General features: G+C 36.6%; 1 protein-coding gene across 4 annotated transcripts in view; it reads left to right on the plus strand.

Annotated features, from left to right (window-relative positions):
• Positions 1-20,289, plus strand: part of LOC137647251 (uncharacterized) — a 76,597-nt gene that overhangs the window by 20,344 nt on the left and 35,964 nt on the right. For all 4 annotated transcript variants that reach the window (XM_068380645.1, XM_068380641.1, XM_068380644.1 and 1 more), the window contains exons 2-8: positions 8,837-8,964; positions 10,044-10,225; positions 10,866-10,989; positions 11,344-11,492; positions 17,845-18,034; positions 18,551-18,699; positions 19,604-19,768. In XM_068380645.1, coding sequence (XP_068236746.1) covers positions 8,837-8,964; positions 10,044-10,225; positions 10,866-10,989; positions 11,344-11,492; positions 17,845-18,034; positions 18,551-18,699; positions 19,604-19,768 — 1,087 coding nt within the window. The remainder of the gene's footprint in view (positions 1-8,836; positions 8,965-10,043; positions 10,226-10,865; positions 10,990-11,343; positions 11,493-17,844; positions 18,035-18,550; positions 18,700-19,603; positions 19,769-20,289) is intronic.

Genomic DNA, 20,289 nt, shown 5'->3' on the forward strand with positions numbered 1-20,289 from the left:
AAGTTCATACTTGCAGCGAATGTTTCATGCCTAACAGGCTGACGTAAGTTTCTTTTTATAGTTTACAGAATGTCCTCAATGTACAAACTTAATTGGTTCCAAGATGCTGTTTGTAAGTTGAATTTCCTTAATTCTTGTATAGGGTAGGCCTAACCTGAATCCCATGCCTATTATTTCCAGCTACAAAAGTCAGAAAATAGTCGGGTTCCATATGAAATATATAATTTATAAAAAGTTTTATTATTTTTAAGATTTTTCTGAAGCTATATGATACCTTTAAAACCAAATGTAAATGTTATCAATTGCATTTAATCTGGAGACATTCTTCGGTGAATGAGTGATACTTGAATTTTTAGCCAAATGCATGAACTATATAGTACAATATATGTTTATTACATGCTGTCTTATATTTTTATCCATTTCTGACCATAAATATTTGGTGGCAACACCCTTTTATGGGTTTTCCTACCATCCCTTATGAAAACAGTTATGGTGAATGACAGCATGATACTGGGTTTTCAGTGGGGAAAACTAAAAATGAGAGATTTGTAGAAATAATAATGGTCAGAAAAATATAACAAACACAAGATAACTAAATAGGAAAATATGGTTCATGTAAATGATTGGAAATTATAGTGTCATAATTGATTATGGTTTATATCACGTCTCACTGTCTCTAGTGATTTTTGCTCTGCTGTGGCTTACTACGTTTGCAAAATTAACATTTCGTCACTGCTCCTTTGTTCTGGCAAGCGGAACATGAATCTGCCATGCACGCCGTCCCCTTGGTTCATTATTTCTGGAATGTCTTTTAATTTCGCATGAGCGGCAATCGCTGTACTTTATACCGAATGCAGAGTTTTCAACATAATCAATTACCGAAATAGTTCAAATTGTAGTAAATTTCAAAATAGATTGTACTTCCCTCTTGGAGACGTCTTTATGTGGTAATAGTCGTACTGGAACTGAAGGAGAGGGTGGGAAAAATGGCTGTTGTAGAACTATATCCTAGAAATTGTGCGCAAATTTTTGGAAGCCAGCAATTAATCACATCATTAAAATAAAAAGAACAGCTGGCAAAAGTAAAAGCAAACTCTGCACACTCATAATGAGTCTCTCAAATGTAAAACAATTACAGACTTTGTAATAGACTTCACATTTTTATCGATTGATATATAAGTTATTCCCCAACCCCCATTATTGATAGAGAAAAATGCCAAACTAGCCAGCACTCGTCCATAGCTTATAACAAATTCCAGCTTTGCAAAAAATTTAAGTATCATATATGAACACCTCTGTATATGTATGTATGTATATATATATATATATATATATAATATATATATATATATATATATATATATATATATATATAAAATATATATATATATATATATATATATATATATATATATATATATATATATATATATATATATATATATATATATACATATGATTATACATAATTATATTTTTTATTATTTATGATAAAAGACTATTCTGCAGAATAATGTTTTGACTGGTTTATTTATTATTATTATTATATATATATATATATATATATATATATATATATATATATATATATATATATATATATATATATATATATATATATGCTGGGTTTGTTTGGTTTCATAGAGTTTATGAAAGTTTACCTTTGGGCCAACTGTTTATGGGATTATTCATGTCGTTAAATTTACAAGTGTGCGTGAATGATTTGCATAGTTTTTAGGCATGTGTACATTTGTCTTTAAATCATTACCTCCTTTTTCTAATTCATTTAATTTAATGACACTGTGACTTCCATAGCCCAAATGCCAATTCATATGGACCAGATCTTGTACGAACATTCATTAAATCAAGTTGGACTTTTGACTGTAGTGAATTAGTGATACTCTTAACATGTATTTTAAGCATTCTTATAATGTTTGGGTGTGAAAAATTGGGGCATATTTTTTTCTAAATGAAATGTAATATTGAAAAATACTATGTGTAATCTGGTTAGAATTCTGTATTGTTCCAACACGAAGTACTTACCTCGAACTACTTTCTTAGGAGTATCTGGGATCTCCTCCCATCCGACCAGAATTTTGTGTAGTTAACCTAATCCCGTTTTCTATGCGGGGCATCTCTGGCAGAGTGATACGCGCCCAGAGACAACCCGGGGTCAGAGAGCATGGTTGCTAAGTTCTCGTTCTCCAGTAAGTTTCTGGTCGCGTCGGCGTTAACACCCCGGCGCTCTCTCTTAACCCAGTGAAATCTGGTGGGATGATTCGCCATTATCCAAGAACAGTTTGATTAGATTTTGGGAGTGATTGCATCATAGGTCAAGGTCAAGAAAAGGCCAGAAACTTTTATTTGCTATATCGTGGTCAATTTTTATCCGATTTGCTTAAAATTTTTACCAAAATACGCGTAATTCAATTGCCTATCTTGTGGTATACAATATTATAGGGACAGAGTAATGCACTCTACCAAGTACCCCTTCTAGTGCTTGATGTGGTTCACTTGTTCTTACAATAATTGTCAAAAACGTAGAGTACAGTACTGTATAGCATATGGGATACAGTGTGAGAAATATATTGTTCATATTTTTGTTGAAAAAAGTCTGGTCAATTTCACTTTTCTTACAACCCCAACTTGTGTCTAATTTTTCATACTGGACTTTTTTTTTTTTTGTCAGGCTTGTGTCAGAATCTTTACTTCTTTATTATGGTAATTAGTTTATAAAGTTTCATGTTGCACAGATGTAATCTTTACTTAATTTTTATATATAATCATACGGTGGGGTACACGATTTAGTATAATTTAGGGAGGAAGCTCCCAACCCAAAATGTACAGTATCCTAAAACAATTTTCCCATAAAAAATAAATTCTGTTGATGCATTCCAAACACCCGTAAATGCACACATACAGTAATACTTTGGTTTTTGAGAAAGGGGTATATGAGTGTAAAAATTCAAATCAGTTTACGAGTATTGCATCGTTCTGCAAGTAAAAAAATTTCTCCTTACCCCCGTTTTTTTTTTTTTTTTGTGGATAACTACTAACAAGATTAGTACATGTTGCACACAAAACAGTCGCTCGGTACTCATATACCATCCATGCAGTGATCATGGGATTTTTACTCCCATTTTGTTTTGCCTTAGCTCACATGCTCCCCCCTGCTCTGACCTTCACCTCTGCAGTATTCATACCAGAATTACCTAATTTTATCTTGCGACAGTCTTTGGTAGTGTTCTTATTTAAATTTTTGATCATGTGTTCTTTAGAAAATTGTAATTGCTGTTGTTCACGTGAGGTTAACAGTACAGTACGGCATCTAGATAGTGTCCCTCAAGTTGATCGATGATGAGGGTAAGGAGAAAACAAATAATTTTGAAGCAAGATCTGTGGCATTCCTGTAAAAAAGGAACAATCTTGAAATATTAACAGTTTGTACAAGGAAGAAATCAAAGCAAATGATGCTGCGAATGGCCGACGACAGTTTTGATAACTTGAAGATACCATAACAGAACATCATTTGTGAAAAATAAAAGCAAAGATTTTGTATGCCGCCCTTTTGAAAAATGAGCCAGGTATGTCGGCAGACAAAGAAAAAGGTAGCTGTTCAAAGTAAGTTGTGGCTAATTTGAAAAAGTTCAAGAGAAGATCTGGCATCCATACCGATGTATGACATGATGAGGCTGCGTGCTTCAGTGTCAAGTCAGCATAGGTATTTGTTTCCGATTTTAAAATGTTGGTGAATTCTGAGTCATTCATGACATAAAAAGATGCTGAGGAGAATCTTCATTACTGTAATGTGGTAGCCTTTTGAAAACGTCCCTTCCTGGCTATCTGCCAGACTGGGGTTTGAGGCTTGCTCATGCCTGACAGTTCCTTTTACTGCTTGCAACCTCACCATCAGGGATGGGGTAGTTTGTGGCAGCCTGTAAACCTACCTGCTGAGTCCTCAGCAGCCATTGCCTGTCCCTCCCTGGTCCTAGCTTGGATGGAAAGGGCCTGGGCATTGATCATATGTACTGGTATATCAGGTCAGTCTCTAGGGCATTGTCAATATTATAAAAGTTAGAAAAGGAAAAGCGCATCTAACACTGCTTTTATGCTAATGCCAGTAGGGATTGCAAAAGGAAGCCTTTTCTGGTGCATTGTTCAGAGAATCCACAAGCCTTTAACAAGTACTGTACTGTATAGTATGCAGAAGCAACTTAACTTTGTTGAGGTCTAATAACAAGGTTTGGGTAACCCACATTCTTTTTGTAGAGTGGATCAGTAAAGTTTTGGTCTTCTGGTCAAAAAGTACCTCACTCCAAGCCCTTTGGCTTATGGACAAATGCTCTTTCCCGTTCTCCAGCCAGTGAAGACGACCTAACACAGGAATTCACATTAAGAAGGATCAAGGTCATGCTGCCCAACAGCACTCCAATTCACCTATCCATAGATCAACAGGTGATCTCAAATTTCAATGAGCTTTATACAAAAACAATGTTCCAGCACTGTTTTGAGAGCATCGAAGGGACCAACCTCGCCCTCCGAGAGTTTTCGAAAGGAAATCTCCATGCTGTCAGCTGCCTCAAGATAATTGATAAAGCCTGGGAAGTGGTCACCAACAAAACCCTCAATTCTGTATGAAGGAAACTGCCCGAAATGCATTCCTGAACACAATTTTGAGAGTTTCAAACCCATGCAGAAGGCATGGGTTAGAGATGAATGATGATGACAAACAATCTTCTGGTCGAGCTTAGTGAGGTGAGTGGCTGATGACTTAGGATCTGATGGAGTTGCCTGAGGAGCAACAAGAAGACGTTATAAAGGCGATTTCATCCGCGGAAGAGGGACTGTGACAAACTTCTCGCGTAAATTGAATTAAGGGAGATGCTGAAAATGTGGGAAACCCAATAAAATTTTGTATGAACACATCTCCCAGATGATGCTTTGCCAGGGTGAGATGCAAATTTGTTTGCCGACTATACGATGTCGCCGTATCAAACGATTTTGAAGAAAAGATAAAAGCAGTCACAGTAGATAATTTCTTTATGATAGTTGAGCGTATGTGTAAGAGAAGAAGATAATTTGTTGAAAAAGCGTAAAGAACCAAGTAAATTAGTGATAGTGAACGCCATGCAAGATAGAGAACTCCTGATATTTTTTCAAGTTCTCATGGAGGGAGATTCACTTCAAGCGGTAACTCGTAACTCTTAGTGTATTCTGTCAAATTTGCTGACGTTCCTCTTTCCAAGACAGTTGACATCCCTCAGTTCTCCAATTGATAAATTGTCAGATTCAGAAAAAGGCTTGCAATTCACATGTAATTATATCAATCTGCTATTGTGGGTGAGACAGGTTCATTTCGATTCCAAATACAGATACCTGAATTTGATCATTCCCGCTTGGTACTTAGCCCACCTGAATGCAGAGACACAGATGACTGACCTTTTCTTAGGTTTCAATTTGGTCGCCAGTTTTGACCCCATCATAGTGCCTCATAAGAGAAAGTCTTTGAATCAAGGTTATGCAAGTTGGTTAATTATAGAGATGAGATATATTTTAGCTATTAGAGATATTTTATAATAGGCCTGATTTCTCGTCTTGGAGAAGAAGAGTTTGCACAACTCTAGGATTATCTGACCTACTTGGAAAAATTAGTGTTAAATGGAAAATCCATGGTGTTATCAGCCTTTGTATGTTTTGTGATAGAGAAGAAAACATATATGTATCTGAATGGTGGTATAAGTATCTGAAGCACAAAAAATTGCAATTAATTTCGTCCCCTATATTGAGACCTTTAAAATACTTTACTATAAAACCACATCCAAATTCTAGGAAATAGATTTTATTACCGGGGGTTTTTCAATACTAAAGTCTGAATACATTGCTATGATATCTGAAATGGGCAGATATAATCCCAGATTCTTAAGGATAGAATTAAGTGTGGATCTATGTCCCTTAATGGTTGAAATAGAAAGTTTCTTATAAAAGAAAAGAATCCAAAAATATCCAAGCCATTCCTAATCATTGACAGATTCCTAGCTTTCTTCCACCAATTAAAATAAACACTCCTTTGTCTTTTGTGTACGGTATCTTATTGATAGACCTATAATAGACAGTCCAGAGGCCTTTTGAAAATCTTTGTTGCTGAGGATAGGCCTACTGTGGATAGTCTTCATGCAGTCAACCCTTTTTTCCTGAGGATTGGCCTACTGTGGATAATTTCTATGCAGTCAACCCTCTTTTTTTTTTTTTTTGTGCGCGCTATGAATAGTCTTGCAGCCAACCTTGTTTTTTCCAAGGATAGACCTACTATGGATAGTCTCCATGAAGTAAACCCATTTTTGCTGAGAATGGGCCTACTGTACTGGGGGTCATCTCCGTGCAGTCAGATGTAGCACTAAATGGTTTCAAAGACAGTAAAGGGAAGAATAAAAAGTCACAGGAATTTCCTTGAGGAATTTCCTTCATTAGTAGAGCGCTTTGGCAACAGATGGTGCTGATCAGTTAGGTCTTTCATTTACATCTGGACTTGAAAAGAAAATGGACCGCTTGATACGAATCATGTTTGTCACCACTGCTGAATAATTATAATACTGTACCTACAGTATGTGATTTAAAAAATGCAAATTATGTAGAAAAAAAAAGAAAACTACAGTAGTTTACTACTGTTTAAAGGGTTTAAATCCCATAAATAGTTGGTGTACATGGGAGTTCAATAGATGGTGCTTGTCAGAGAGCTAATGTGCATATTTTTTTTTTTTTTTTTTTTTTTTTTTTTTTTTTTTTTTTTTTTTTTTTTTTTTTTTTTACACCGGAGCTTTCCAATCTTAATTATACTGTCTTTGGAGGGGTATGTTATTTTTGGGGAGGTGCTGTATGGTCTTCTAAACCTATCCTCAACAAGGATAGGCATTTGGCTCCTTTGTACTGGTTAGTATATATTGAGTGATGGGATTAAGACAAAGTACTGTATATCAAATGTTAGATGTAGATGGTATGAGAGTTACAGTTGGAAATTAAGAATTGTCAAGTACAGCGAGAGAGGGGCAGGAATCTTGAGTGAGATAGTATACTGTAATAGTAAATGTCAGTAAAACTGGTTATGGTTTATAGTAAGTGTGGAAGGAATAGAAGAGGCCTAGATTTAGCAGAGATAATTTCAATTACCTTTACTTGTGATATATTTTTAAGCTTTGAGAGGAGGCTTGATACTGAGGAAGTAGAATAAAAGCAACTAGGATAGAAGGCAGTGGTAGGTGTAGTGTGTAACAAAGAGGTCAAATACTATTAATTGAAAATCAAGATTTATGATATTGTAATCAAACCAGTGATGATTTATGGTTCAGAAATGAGAATCAAGAAGTAAAGAGGAATGGAGGCAGGAACAAAGGAAAATTAGGAAGTCTAGAGTTGAATTTGGGTGCCGTTGCATGCAAAACTGATAAAGGAAGAAATTAGATATGGTATTATTACATTACTGATATAATCTTCGTCAAGATCAAGTAAGGATTGATGAGGGATTTGGTGGAATCTGATAAGGTTGGAAGATCAAGATGGATGTTATCAGGATTAAATGGCAGGAAAAAGTGAAACATTTGAGTAAGGTTTGGTTGAGTAAGGTTCTTGCAATATATTCAGAGAAGATGCATGAGGGCAACAGGGTCCTTAATTTAGGAATAGAAGAGCTGCGGGAGTGATAGCTAAAATACAGTACAGTACTTTTTATGTTAGTGGTGTATGAATTGTAGAAACTTCCAGTGAAGTATAACTTAACCCATGGAGGTTGTATTAAGGGCATAAAAAGTCTCTCTCTCTCTCTCTCTCTCTCTCTCTCTCTCTCTCTCTCTCTCTCTCTCTCTCTCTCTCTCTCTCTCTCTCTCTCTCTCTCTTTTTCTCTTTTTTTCTCTTTCTCTCTCTCTTTTTCTCTTTCTCTCTTTTTCTCTTTTTCTCTTTCTCTCTTTCTCTCTTTTTCTCTTTCTCTTTCTCTTTTTCTTTCTTTCTCTTTTTCTTTCTTTCTCTTTTTCTTTCTTTCTCTTTTTCTTTCTTTCTCTTTCTTTTTCTTTTTCTTTTTCTTTTTTTTATACTTAACTGCATCACTATTTAAAGAAAATTTTGCCAAACTTATTACAAATTCTTACTTCAGTTTATTTACACCTAGCAGTTGTAACAAACAGAGGCATTGTTTGAGTGAACTTTTGAAACAATGGATGTGGAAAGCTTCTTTTAAAATGGAATCTTTGGAACAATAAAGAACCTATGCATAACAAATTTTATACGCTCAAGATCAGTGGTTGTTACTGCCTATTGCAATTTAAACACTGATGGAGATGATGCATTAGTTTATATTTTAAGAATTTTTTTTGGATCTGGTATTTGAGACATTGTGTAAAGGGAGTTTAGGTTTGCATTTTACAGTAATGTACCAAAATAGCCTAACTTTTTACAGCGTTATAATGCACGTAATTACCCCAACAAATAACCTTTAATGATAATGCAGGGATAGATTATCCCTTTGCCATTTTAATTATGGATGAAAACACAAGTCAAATTATCGGTTCCTTTTGTAGTACTGTATGACCTTTAGTTGTCTCAGTATGTGATTGGTAATAGTGAGACAATGTTGTGCACGGGAAACTTGGAGTGGTTTTCTTGGTGTAGTTAGTATAGGTGGATTGGGTTTTAAAAAGTTTTACTCATGTTACTTATTAAATTTTTTTATTTTAATTTCATTAAAGTGAATTTCTAGAGATGAATTCTGTACTTGACTAGTGGGATTTATGAATTTTGACATATAAAGATTTACTATTGAACCTGTTTTAAAACTTCTTTTCTTTTTCAGAGAAATCAAAGATGGGCGACCATCCCAAGATCATGGTCTTCCGGCCAACTTGGGAGGAGTTTAAAGACTTCAAGACGTACATTGCGTACATTGAATCGCAAGGAGCACCCAAAGCTGGCCTTGCTAAAGTAAGAGTTTCCCTTTGTTGTTGTTGTTCGTGTTAATACTTGCAGTTTTACCTTTTATAATAGGAATTATCATTAAATTTCGAAATGATAGATTTCATATCGTTTATGCTCTTTGTACAGAAGTACTTTTATGTACACCTGTCATATTGTTTTTGTATCATAATGTTCTTTTTATGATTGGTGGTAGGAGAACAATTTTGTTGCGGAGTAGTGTACATGACTTGTGAGGTGTTAGGAGAACGGTATTTGTTGCTGAGTATTACACATAACTCTAGCAGGTGGTAGGAGAACAGTATTTGCTACTGAGTAGTATACATAACTTTTGAGATGGTAGGAGAACGGTATTTGTTGCCAAGTAGTATATATAATTTTAGGAGGTGGTAGGAGAACAGTATTTGTTACTGAGTAGTATACATAACTTTCTTGCTCAGTAATATACATAAGTTTAGGTGGTAGGAGAACAGTATTTGCTACTGAGTAGTATACATAACTTTTGAGATGGTAGGAGAACGGTATTTGTTGCCAAGTAGTATATATAATTTTAGGAGGTGGTAGGAGAACAGTATTTGTTACTGAGTAGTATACATAACTTTCTTGCTCAGTAATATACATAAGTTTAGGTGGTAGGAGAACAGTATTTGCTACTGAGTAGTATACATAACTTTGAGGTGGTAGAACAGTATTTGTGCTGAGTATTATGCATAACTCTTATGAATTGCCCCAAGTGTGTTTGGAAACACATTAATGAGGAAAGTTGAATTTCTGTCTCGTAGATATTTCTACTGTAATTCATGTTGAAGTTCTGTGGCATTAATAAGGCATTACATTACATTAAATAGAATACTTTAAGACTTTTAACTATATTATGACTGGCTCTAAAGGTTTAGCTTTCATCCATTTTTATACAGCATTGTTAAACAAGATGACCTTGTTAAAAGTATTACTATGCCAACACAAGAGACTGGTGACTCATGAATTATAATATCAGCTTTAACATTAATTTACAAAAAAATATGCTTTAATATTCAAGGTTTTTATGTTTTTGAAGAGCAATTAGTAATGGAAAACCTCAATTACAGATTATTCCTCCCCCTGAGTGGTGCCCACGCAAAAAAGGTTATGACTTAGAAGCCCTGGATTTGACCATTCCCGCACCCATTTGTCAGGTGGTCACAGGCAAGCAAGGTCTTTATCAACAGATAAACATCCAGAAGAAAGCCATGACTGTACGAGAGTTCAGCAAACTAGCAAATAGTGACAGGTAATATATTATCCTCTTTCTGAAATCTTTGTTATTTATTTTGTCTCTTAAATATGCACATATTATTTGAACAGTGATGGCAGTTACAGTTTTATATTGAATTTTTATAACCCCTTATTCAGAGATGAATATAGCATCAAATAAGAATACTGTACTGTACTACTAAGCCAATTGGTATTAGTAGAAGCATGGTAATGTCACCTGGTATTGATTTGTGTGATTTCGGCTTTCTTTGTTTACACTGAAGTCTCCAACAACTAGCCCATTCTCGGATCTCTCTCCCTCTCTCTCTCTCTCTCTCTCTCTCTCTCTCTCTCTCTCTCTCTCTCTCTCTCAAGTTGGCTGAGAATTTTTAGAAGTAGTTTTTCTTGTTTGGCGCATAAACTGTCAGTTTTTTTTTTTTTTTTTTTTTTTTTTTTTTTTTTTTTTTTTTTTTTTTTTTTTTTTTGTGGAAAGGACAGTCAAAACTTATTTCAAAGAAGAGTACATACTGGGCCATCCAGGAAGAAATAAATAAGTGTCTGAAGCAAGTTCTTGTTGGTGCTAAAGATATTAACATTTCCTGGTGATTAGGATTTGTTTTTTTTATAGTTGACTCCTTTTTGGGTAAATATCTTGGTTAATAGAAACTGTTTTATAGGTACCGTACTCCAAGGCACACATCGTTTGAAGACTTGGAGAGGAAATACTGGAAGAATATCACTTACGTTTCTCCCATATATGGAGCCGATGTTTCTGGTAGCATTACAGATCCAGATGTTGATGTAAGTGTTGTTGTACATCCTATTATTCGTGCATTAATTAGCCACAAGAAGTTAATTTTCACATGATGTCCAGTTTAACAATTTTACTATTACACATAGTTTTAAGTGTTTATGTTTATACTTTAAAATGATTATATAAAATTTCTGAATTAGGATTTTGTGATCTTTTAAAATCACATTTTTATCTAATCTGGTTTGTTTTATTTCCGTTAGCTTACATCTTTAACTATGAATGTTTGCATATTGTTTTCATAATGTACCAAAATGAATTTAGTTTTAGAAGTATTTGTTCACCCAATTATGCATTTATATCTGTTCATTTTTTTTTTTTTTAATCTAGTTCTATGATTACAGGAATGGAATATTAATCGTTTGGGATCTATTTTGGACTATGTAAACGAAGACTACGGAATCAGTATTGAAGGTGTTAACACAGCATACTTGTACTTTGGTATGTGGAAGACAACATTTGCTTGGCATACAGAAGATATGGATCTTTACAGGTAGGTATTTTGATACCTTTAGGTGTGTTTTGTTTCAGTAATTATATATCTTGTTCATGTATCGATCCTAAAAACTTTACAATGATAGATAGTAGAGTCTCTGGTTCTGCATTTCTTTTACCTTAGCATTTATCTCACATTCCTTAGTAGGGTGGCCAGGGCACCAGCTTCCCTTAGAGATACTACTGCTAGAGTGTTATTGGGTTGTTTGCCTGGCCAGACACTACTACATTGGTTACCTCTTTCTGGTTATGGCTCATTTTTCCTTTGACTACACATACAAATAGTTTGGCATATTCTTCCATGTTATCTTCTGTCATACACATGACAACACTGAGATTACCAAACAGTTCTTTTTTGTTTAAGGGATAAAACTGGTGCAATTTTATTGTTCAGTGGTTACTTTCCTCTTGGTAAAGGTTGAAGAGTTGCTTAAGCTATGGTAAGCAGCACTTTTAGGAGGATGGCACTCCAAAATCAAATCATTGTTCTCTAGTCATGTATAGTATCATAGCCTGTGTATTGTGGCCTTCCACTTTCATGGGGTTGAGTTCTCTTTGCTTGAGGGTATACTGCTTTGTTTTTTTCCCCACAGGCTTCTAGCTTTGAGAGGAAACCTTTTCTATCTTCTACCTCACAATATATGCATGAATCTCACACTCATTTTGACTAGATTTCTCTTCTTTCTGGGTATAGCTTCATCTCATTCTTTGGAACCCAGGTGGGAGAGGAGAGATTTTTCAGGTCAAGTGAAGAATTTACGTCCTTTCCCTAAATGACAGCCAAGTATTTCTATCATGAATCAGAGTACTAGAGCTCCCAATCTGACTATATCATGATTAAGGACTCTCCTAAATAGATGAGAGGTGATAGTAAATGCCTCTGGGGGTTCCTGCCTAAGAGGTTCCAACTTCAGGTTTTGGAGAGGCCTCTCACTTTTTGAAAGGTATGACCCTGGTTAGACATTTACACGAGCTTGTTTGACCGCCAAGTTCTCAATCAAGTAGACTTTTGCTATTTATAGGATTTTTCCAGAATGGCAAAGTACTCTATATTTGACGAACCACTGTCAAACCAAGCAAGAAATGCTTAAGAACTATTGAAGAGACAAGTGTCGGCTTTAGAGAGCTTATTCAAGTTAAGTCGATCCTCAAAACTGCATGCGACTGCTTTATCAAGGCATGAAAACTTAATGTGAACTCCATGGCATACCCAATCCCCTTCCATTTGACCTGGACATCGCAGATTTAACTCCTGGAACATCATGTGAGAAACTTCCCCACCTTGCATTCTTAATTTCAGCTCCTGAATTGCAGAATGTGGAGTTTGCCGCTATGCCAGCCTTGACCACTGGTCAGGAGCCATATTATATTTTTTTTCAGAGAACCTTGAAGATGCTAGGATTAAAAATCTGAGAAATTGGTATATTCAGGGGTGAATGCCCTGGATTTTGTTCTTCACCAAACTACTGCTTTAAGAGAAGAGATGCAGTACTTGCCAAATGTTCTAAGCAAATGACACAGGAATGCTCTGTACTTAAAAAAACTCTTAATATTGTAATTATAACCCTTTTAAAAGGGCTGCGGCTTTACGTTTTACAACTCGCCAAGTCTGTTGACCATCTCCTGTGAAACAGGTACCATAATGAAGGTTTCTACCTGATCCTGAAAACAATTCCTCATAAGGAAAAGCATGTCCTCCAACTTGTCACCAGTCAGGGGATGCTTGCAAAGTTGTTGGATAATGTGGCAGTCTTCAAGGCATATCCCTTGGCAGTAGAGGTACTTCACTTGAGGTACTGCATCCCATTCATGAGCTGTCACCCTCCATTAACTCAAACTCAGACAATCAGTCCTTCTTCATGAAGGTGTCCCAGTAAGACTATTTGCTGGAGGAAGAGCTGTCTTATATGTTCAGTAAAGATGTTGCAGAGGAGGTCTTAAACAGGTCTTCAGGTTTTTTCAGCAACATGTTTTTGGTAGAGAAATTAATAGGAGGCTGGAGACCTGTCATAGACCTTTTCTGTTTGAACCAGTTTGTACTCCAAACGAGGTTCAAGGTGGAAACACCTAGTACTCTAATTCAAGCCATCAGAAAGAACAACTTCCTGCTGACCATAGACCGGAACATTACTTATCCTAGTACCTTTCCATCCCAGGTGAAGAAAGTACTTATATTTTATTTTCAGAAAATATTCCATTTCAAGGTCCTGTGCTTAGGCCTGTCTACAGCACCACAAGTGTTCACCCACCTGTTCACTCTGGTTTCCTCATGGGTACACGCCTTGGAAATAAGACTACCTGGACGACTGGCTTCTTATAGTAGAGTCAAGATCATAACTCATTCATCGCAGGACCTCTTTCTTGATTTTTGCCAAAAACAGGTGGTCTGGCTAAACTTGGACAAGTCCAAATATGATAATTGGCCTTGGATAGACTCGGCCCAACCTAGAGTGTATCCATCTTCAGATGGGTTGCTGCTCCCTTCCTGGAAATTAATGTTCATCCAGCTCACTCAAGGCAGAAGCTCCTTGGCCATCTTTCCTCCCTTGAGAAACTATTACCCTTTGGAAGGATGCATTTTTGCGCTTTACAATGATCATTAAAGAGCCAGTGGCTGCAGATATCAGATCCCCATTGGCTATTAAAACTACCCTGAAATATGAAGACAACCCTCTTGTGGTGGTTAAAGGCGAAGAATCTGCTAGCTGATCTCCCCTATAGGTTCCAACCCCAGAGTTTTTATTTTCTCATATGCTTCTTGCCAAGGGGGGAGAGCACTTCTCAGGAAGGAACAAGTTTCAGCCACATGGTCACAGGAAGACAAGTCCTTCCATATGAATACCAGAGTTGAAGGCACCACACCTAGTGTTACTCTTTTTAGACAAAGGGCACTCGGTAGTGTTGATGAGCGACAATACGGCTGTTGTGACCTGCATCTATAAACAGGGGGCTCTGTATCCCATTTGCTATGCTTGTTAACAGCAGGAGTACACCATTGGTCCCAAGTAAAGGCCGTTCACCTTTCAGCACAGTTTATTCCAGGGAAGAGGAACATAATAACAGACATACTGAGCTAACTAGGGACAATAGGTGGATTCAGAATGGTCTTTGAATTTTCAAGTGGTCGCATATCCTGGCTTTGTGAGGTTCCCCCCGATTATAAATATGTTTGCCACTTATCTGAATAACAAATTCTGTGTGTTTTTTCCCAGTTCTAGATCCAGCTGCAGTGATGGAGGGTGTATTCCGACATCTGTGGGACAGAATGGACGACTATGCCTTTCCCCTATTCTGTGATGTATGAGGTGCTGAACAAAATCAGGTTATCTAAAAACCTAAGTGTAACACTAGTCACCCCAAAGGGGCTTCACGTGGAGTGGTACCCAGACCTTCCGGATCTTCTCGTGTAAGTTCCTAGGGAACTTCCAGAGTTGTCAAACCATCTACATCAACCTAGTGTGAAAAATATCATGAAAAACTTCTTACCTACCTCTTTACAACTGGAAGTTATCCAGCACCTCCAAAAAGTTCTCTGCAGCAGTCTTCCAAGCAAAATGGTCACTTCTCTTTTATTGATGTTATAGAAGGGATATTGCTCCACTCAAGGCCACTATTCCATTATTCCAGACTTACAGTATTAGTTTTCCTACTGGAGAAACTTCTCGGTCACTGTGGTAAAAGGCTAGTTCTCATACATGGGCCAGGTTTTAAACTGAAGAGTTTTGAGCACTCTTGTTCACCTCGGGAATTAAAATCCACTTCATGGAGTGTGATTAAATTTCTAATGACCCTTAAAATGGCACTTTATGAATCTCTTCATAAAGCTTCGGATCGAAACCTTACTCTCAAGAGGTTATTTCTTATATCTTTGGCCTCTGGAAAGAGAGAGTGAGTTATATGACCTCTTATCTCTTAAATGCTCCAGAAGGTGGAAAGATATGTTTCCATCTTTTGTTCCTGAATTTACCAAGATGCAAAATCCATGAATTAATGATAATAGATTTGAATCCTTCTCCATTTCGATGATCAAGAAGCTAACATGATCTGGACAGATAATCTGTTTGTCATGTAAGGGCAATTCATTATTGCTTTAAAAAAGAACTGCTTCCTTCCGACTGACCATCCTTAACCTGTTTGTAAGCACAAGTCGAAATAAGAAGGGCATAAACAAAAGTGCCATATCAATCTGCTCGTGAGTCATACTTGAAGGTTATGAATCCTCCTAAAGCTCCTAACATATACATGGCGTTGCCGCAACCTTAGCTTTCCACAAGAACCACTCAGTATCTCGGTCCTTAGTGTTGATGTTTGATAGAGACAAAACACTTTACTCATACATTATTCAAAAGACTGGATACTTTCTCCTTGGGCCCAGTAGTTGCTGCACAACTAATAGTCTGAGACATGTCTTTGAAGGACGGCTAACTTATTTGTCACAGGGTTGTGGTGGCCAATGTGCTAACGTCCCTGACTGGTGAACGCCACATTGGGGTTCGAGTCCCGCTTAAACTTGTTAGGTATTTTGGTCACTTCAGCCTCACCATTCTTGTGAGCTAAGGATTGGGGGAGCCTATAAGTTATCAGTAACCATTGTCTGGCCCTCCTTGGTCCTAGCTTGGGTGGAGAGGCGGCTTGGGTGCTGATCATATGTATATATTTGGTCAGTCTCTAGTGCATTATCCTGCTCAATAGGGCAATGTCACTGTCTCTAGCCCCTGCCATTCATGAGTAATCTTTAAACCTTTTAATCGTCAGGTACTCTCAGTATACGTGTTTTAGAGAGTTGAATAAAAAAAAATTTTTTTCTTCTCTTCTGAATATTCTTTCCTTGGGAGTATCAGCATAGAAGACCACTCAACAGCTAGTTAAGAATATCTCCCCGACTTTTAAGTTTGAACATACAGTACTAAAATTAAAAAAAAGAAGGTTCATACATTTGTACAAATTTGTTGGGCTGTGATTTGATCATTTTATGTTTTAAGAATGACATCTCAACCTTGCTTCTCGTACAAGCCATTGTAGATTTTCATTATCATCATCCTTTGGGTTAAGAGTTGGACAAACCTAATATCTTCCACTGAGACTTCCTCCCTCCTGAGGAAGATGCACCGTTTAAATGATGATGGTTTGTATTTCGTATAGGAACAAACTACAAACTTAAACATGAATCATTTAATATAAATTTCCCACCTCCACCACTCACGTCTTGACCATGAGCAAGTGATGCGAGTCATGGTGACCTAGCCGCTCCTACCCAGAATGGGTGGGATGCTGGCAACCATATAATGTTGCCAAACAGCAACGGAGTAAATAACATTTAAATAACTTGGTTTTTATAGCCAGGAAAATACAAATTATCTGAAAATAAAATGATTATAGTATTTTTGTAGACTGTAATATGGGGTCTTAGTTCATGTCAGATTTTGCTGCTTAGTGGAAGGCCAGCCCCGAGACCTCTGACAGTTTAGTCTACTTTATTCAGTTATTATTATTATTATTACTTGCTAGACTGCAACCCTAGTTGGAAAGGCAGAATGCTATAAACCTAGGGGCTCCAACAGGGAAAATAGCCCAGTGAGGAAAGGAAACAAGGAAAAATAAAATAGCTTACGAACAGTAGCAACATTGAAATAAATATTTCTTAAACTATAAAAAGCTTTTAACAAAACCAGAGGAAGAGAAATAAGATAGAATAGTGTGTCCTAGTGTACCCTCAATCAAGAGATCTCTAACCTAAGACGTGGAAGACCATGGTACAGAGGTTATGGCACTACCCATGACTAGAGAACAATGGTTTGATTTTGGAGTGTCCTCCTAGAAGAGCTGCTGACTATAGCTAAAGTCTTTTTTACCCTTACCAAGAGAAAGTAGCCACTGAGCAATTACAGTGCAGTAGTTAACCCCTTTGGCAAAGAAGAAGTGTTTGATAATCACTGTGTTGTCAGTTGTACGAGGACAAAGGATAATCTGTAAAGAATAGGCCAGACTATTTGGTGCATGTGTAGGCAAAGGGAAAGTGAACTGTAACCAGAAAGAAGGATCCCAATGTAGTACTATCTGGCCAGTCAAAAGACCCCATAACTCTCTAGCAGTAGTATCTCAAGGGCGGTTGGTGCCCTGTATTACTGTATTAGAAGAGGTTCATCAATGTTCTTTTGAAGTTAGCAGAGTAGTTAACACTGTTTTTAGAGTGGGCAAATTCAATTGAAAGGTGACTGTACATAAGCAATTTAGTTTTATACCTAGCTGAAATGTGATAAAACTCTAAATTTTACTTTTATTAGATTGCGCTATTGGGTGGAGACCTGAGCTTTTATGGTTTAATAATTAATTATATACGTACTCCACAGTATCAACTATTTGCATTTTGGATCACCAAAGACATGGTATGCCATACCTCCGGAACACGGGCGGCGACTTGAAAGATTGGCCAATGGATTTTTCCCCAACTCTTTCAAAGCATGTCCAGCGTACCTGCGGCACAAGATGACGCTGATGTCTCCACAGATCCTTAAGCAGTATTCAATTCCTTTTAACAAGGTTTGTATTCACATATTTTTGTATTGTTTGATTCAAAATTAGTAGGTGGCTGTATAGATTACTTAGTCCATTGACAATGAGCTTTCCTGCTTAGCCATAGAGAAACAATGCTTGAATTGAATTACGTTGAAGAAGGTTATGCTTCTTTTTTTATACTTGCTTTATATGTGCAAAGCTTCTTAATGTATCATTTTTGGCGTTTATTTGTTAAGCTTTAAGAAGGTTTTATATTGGAGTATTGTCTAAACTTTTATACTGACCTGTTTGCTTTTATGGTTTTAAATGGAATTTGTTTTTACAATGTATTTATAACAAGTGATATCTATGTCAATGACCTTCCATGTCTGGATGCCAAGAAACTAAAAATCAGTCTTACTACTTGTTCTGCATGTATGGACCATGATGTTCTTGAATATCTTTATTTATTTAATACAGTTCATGGTATTACTTATATTGTGATATCATTTCATTTACAGTATGGTAGAAGTTCTCGGGTAACAATTCATTTATTTACAGATCACACAGGAGGCTGGAGAAATCATGATAACCTTTCCTTACGGGTATCATGCTGGGTTCAATCATGGTTTCAATTGCGCTGAATCGACTAATTTTGCCATGCCAAGATGGGTAGAGTACGGCAAACGTGCTACGCAATGCCAATGTCGGTATGTAGTTATTGTCTTTGTGTTTCTAAAATCTCTACCTTTGTTGTTGAAGAAAATTCCTGATCCTATAACTGTTTCCGATTAGAATATAGGAAAATCTTTTTGGGATAATCATCAGTCTCTTATCTGAAAATTACTCTGTTGTCCTTGCTAAGTCTTCTCCCCCACTCCTATCCAGTAAAAGAAGCATTTACATGTTTTAGCAATCATCTTTTTACAGCTTTAGCACTAATTTTGATGGTAAAGTGATGTGTTGTGCTAGTTATAACTTTTTATAAGCCTTTCAAGCCTGTTTGTGTATATAAAGAGTTAAGGTTTTTCTTTATGTAATAAAAAAGGGCTGTTGAGGTTCTCTCAACTCAATTGCTGACTATATATTTCAATTTTATAGCTAATTGACTTATAAATGTTGGGACCAACAGCTTTTCATTGTTAGGTTCCATATTTATACATCATTATTATCAATGTTAATTAATAGTTTAGCCATACTACTGAGTTTTTCATACAGCAGGACTATCATGTTGTTGGCCTTATTGGTAACTTATCGGCCAGGTGAGCACCAGACGGGTTTTAGTCCCGCTCAAACTCATTAGTTCCTTTAGTGTATGCAACCTTATCATCCTTGTGAACTAAGGATGTGGGATTTTCGGGGAGCCTATAGGTCTACCTGCTGAGTCATCAGCAGGCATTACCTGGCCCTCCCTGGTTCTAGCTCGGGTGGAGAGGGGTCTTGGGTGCTGATCATATGATATATGGTCAGTCTGTAGGGCATTGTTCTGCTTGCAAAGGCAATGTCACTGTCCCTTGCCTCTGCTATTCATGAGTGGCCTTTCAACCTTTAAACTTGTTAGATCCAATACTTTTTCATTACTGAATGAGTAACTATTGCTTTGTTATTTTTCAGGGGAGACATGGTTAAGATATCAATGGACACATTTGTTAAGCGATTCCAGCCAGAGAGGTACGAGCTCTGGGTTGCCGGTAAAGACGTAGGACCTCATCCTGAAGATCCAACAAGATCTTCTGCTGCTGCTCAGCCATCCATCAATGACATACTTTGTAATAAGAAGTAAGTTTATATACTCATTAATTAGTTAAATTTTGAAGAAAATTATCTTGTATGCTTGCTTTTACTGAATGTTTGGAGCTTGGCTTTTTGAGGGTGGTTGTGGTGGAATGATGCTTTTTGCCTGATCAGAATGTTTCTTGCCTGTAGCTTAGTAACATAAACATTCGTAACACTTTCAAGTGCTGCAGAATGACTTGATTTTGTTTCACTGCATAATAGATTGACTGAAGATACATATGGTGCTTGATTGTTACTATTTATGTTGTACTTTGTCTTGAGGCAGCAAGGAATTGGTTATTGATAGCAGATTAAGGCATCCAATAGTAATATTTAATGGGATTTGTTAACCCTTTTAACCCCAAAGGACGTAGTGGTACGTTTCACAAAACCCATCCCTTTACCCCTATGGACATACCGGTACGTCCTTGCAAAAAAAAAAATGCTATAAAATTTTTTTTTTTCATATTTTTGATATTTTTTTTTTTTAAATTTAGGCATTTTCCAAGAGAATGAGACCAACC

This window comes from Palaemon carinicauda, chromosome 9, assembly GCF_036898095.1.
Source record: "Palaemon carinicauda isolate YSFRI2023 chromosome 9, ASM3689809v2, whole genome shotgun sequence".
NCBI classification, from domain to species: domain Eukaryota; kingdom Metazoa; phylum Arthropoda; class Malacostraca; order Decapoda; family Palaemonidae; genus Palaemon; species Palaemon carinicauda.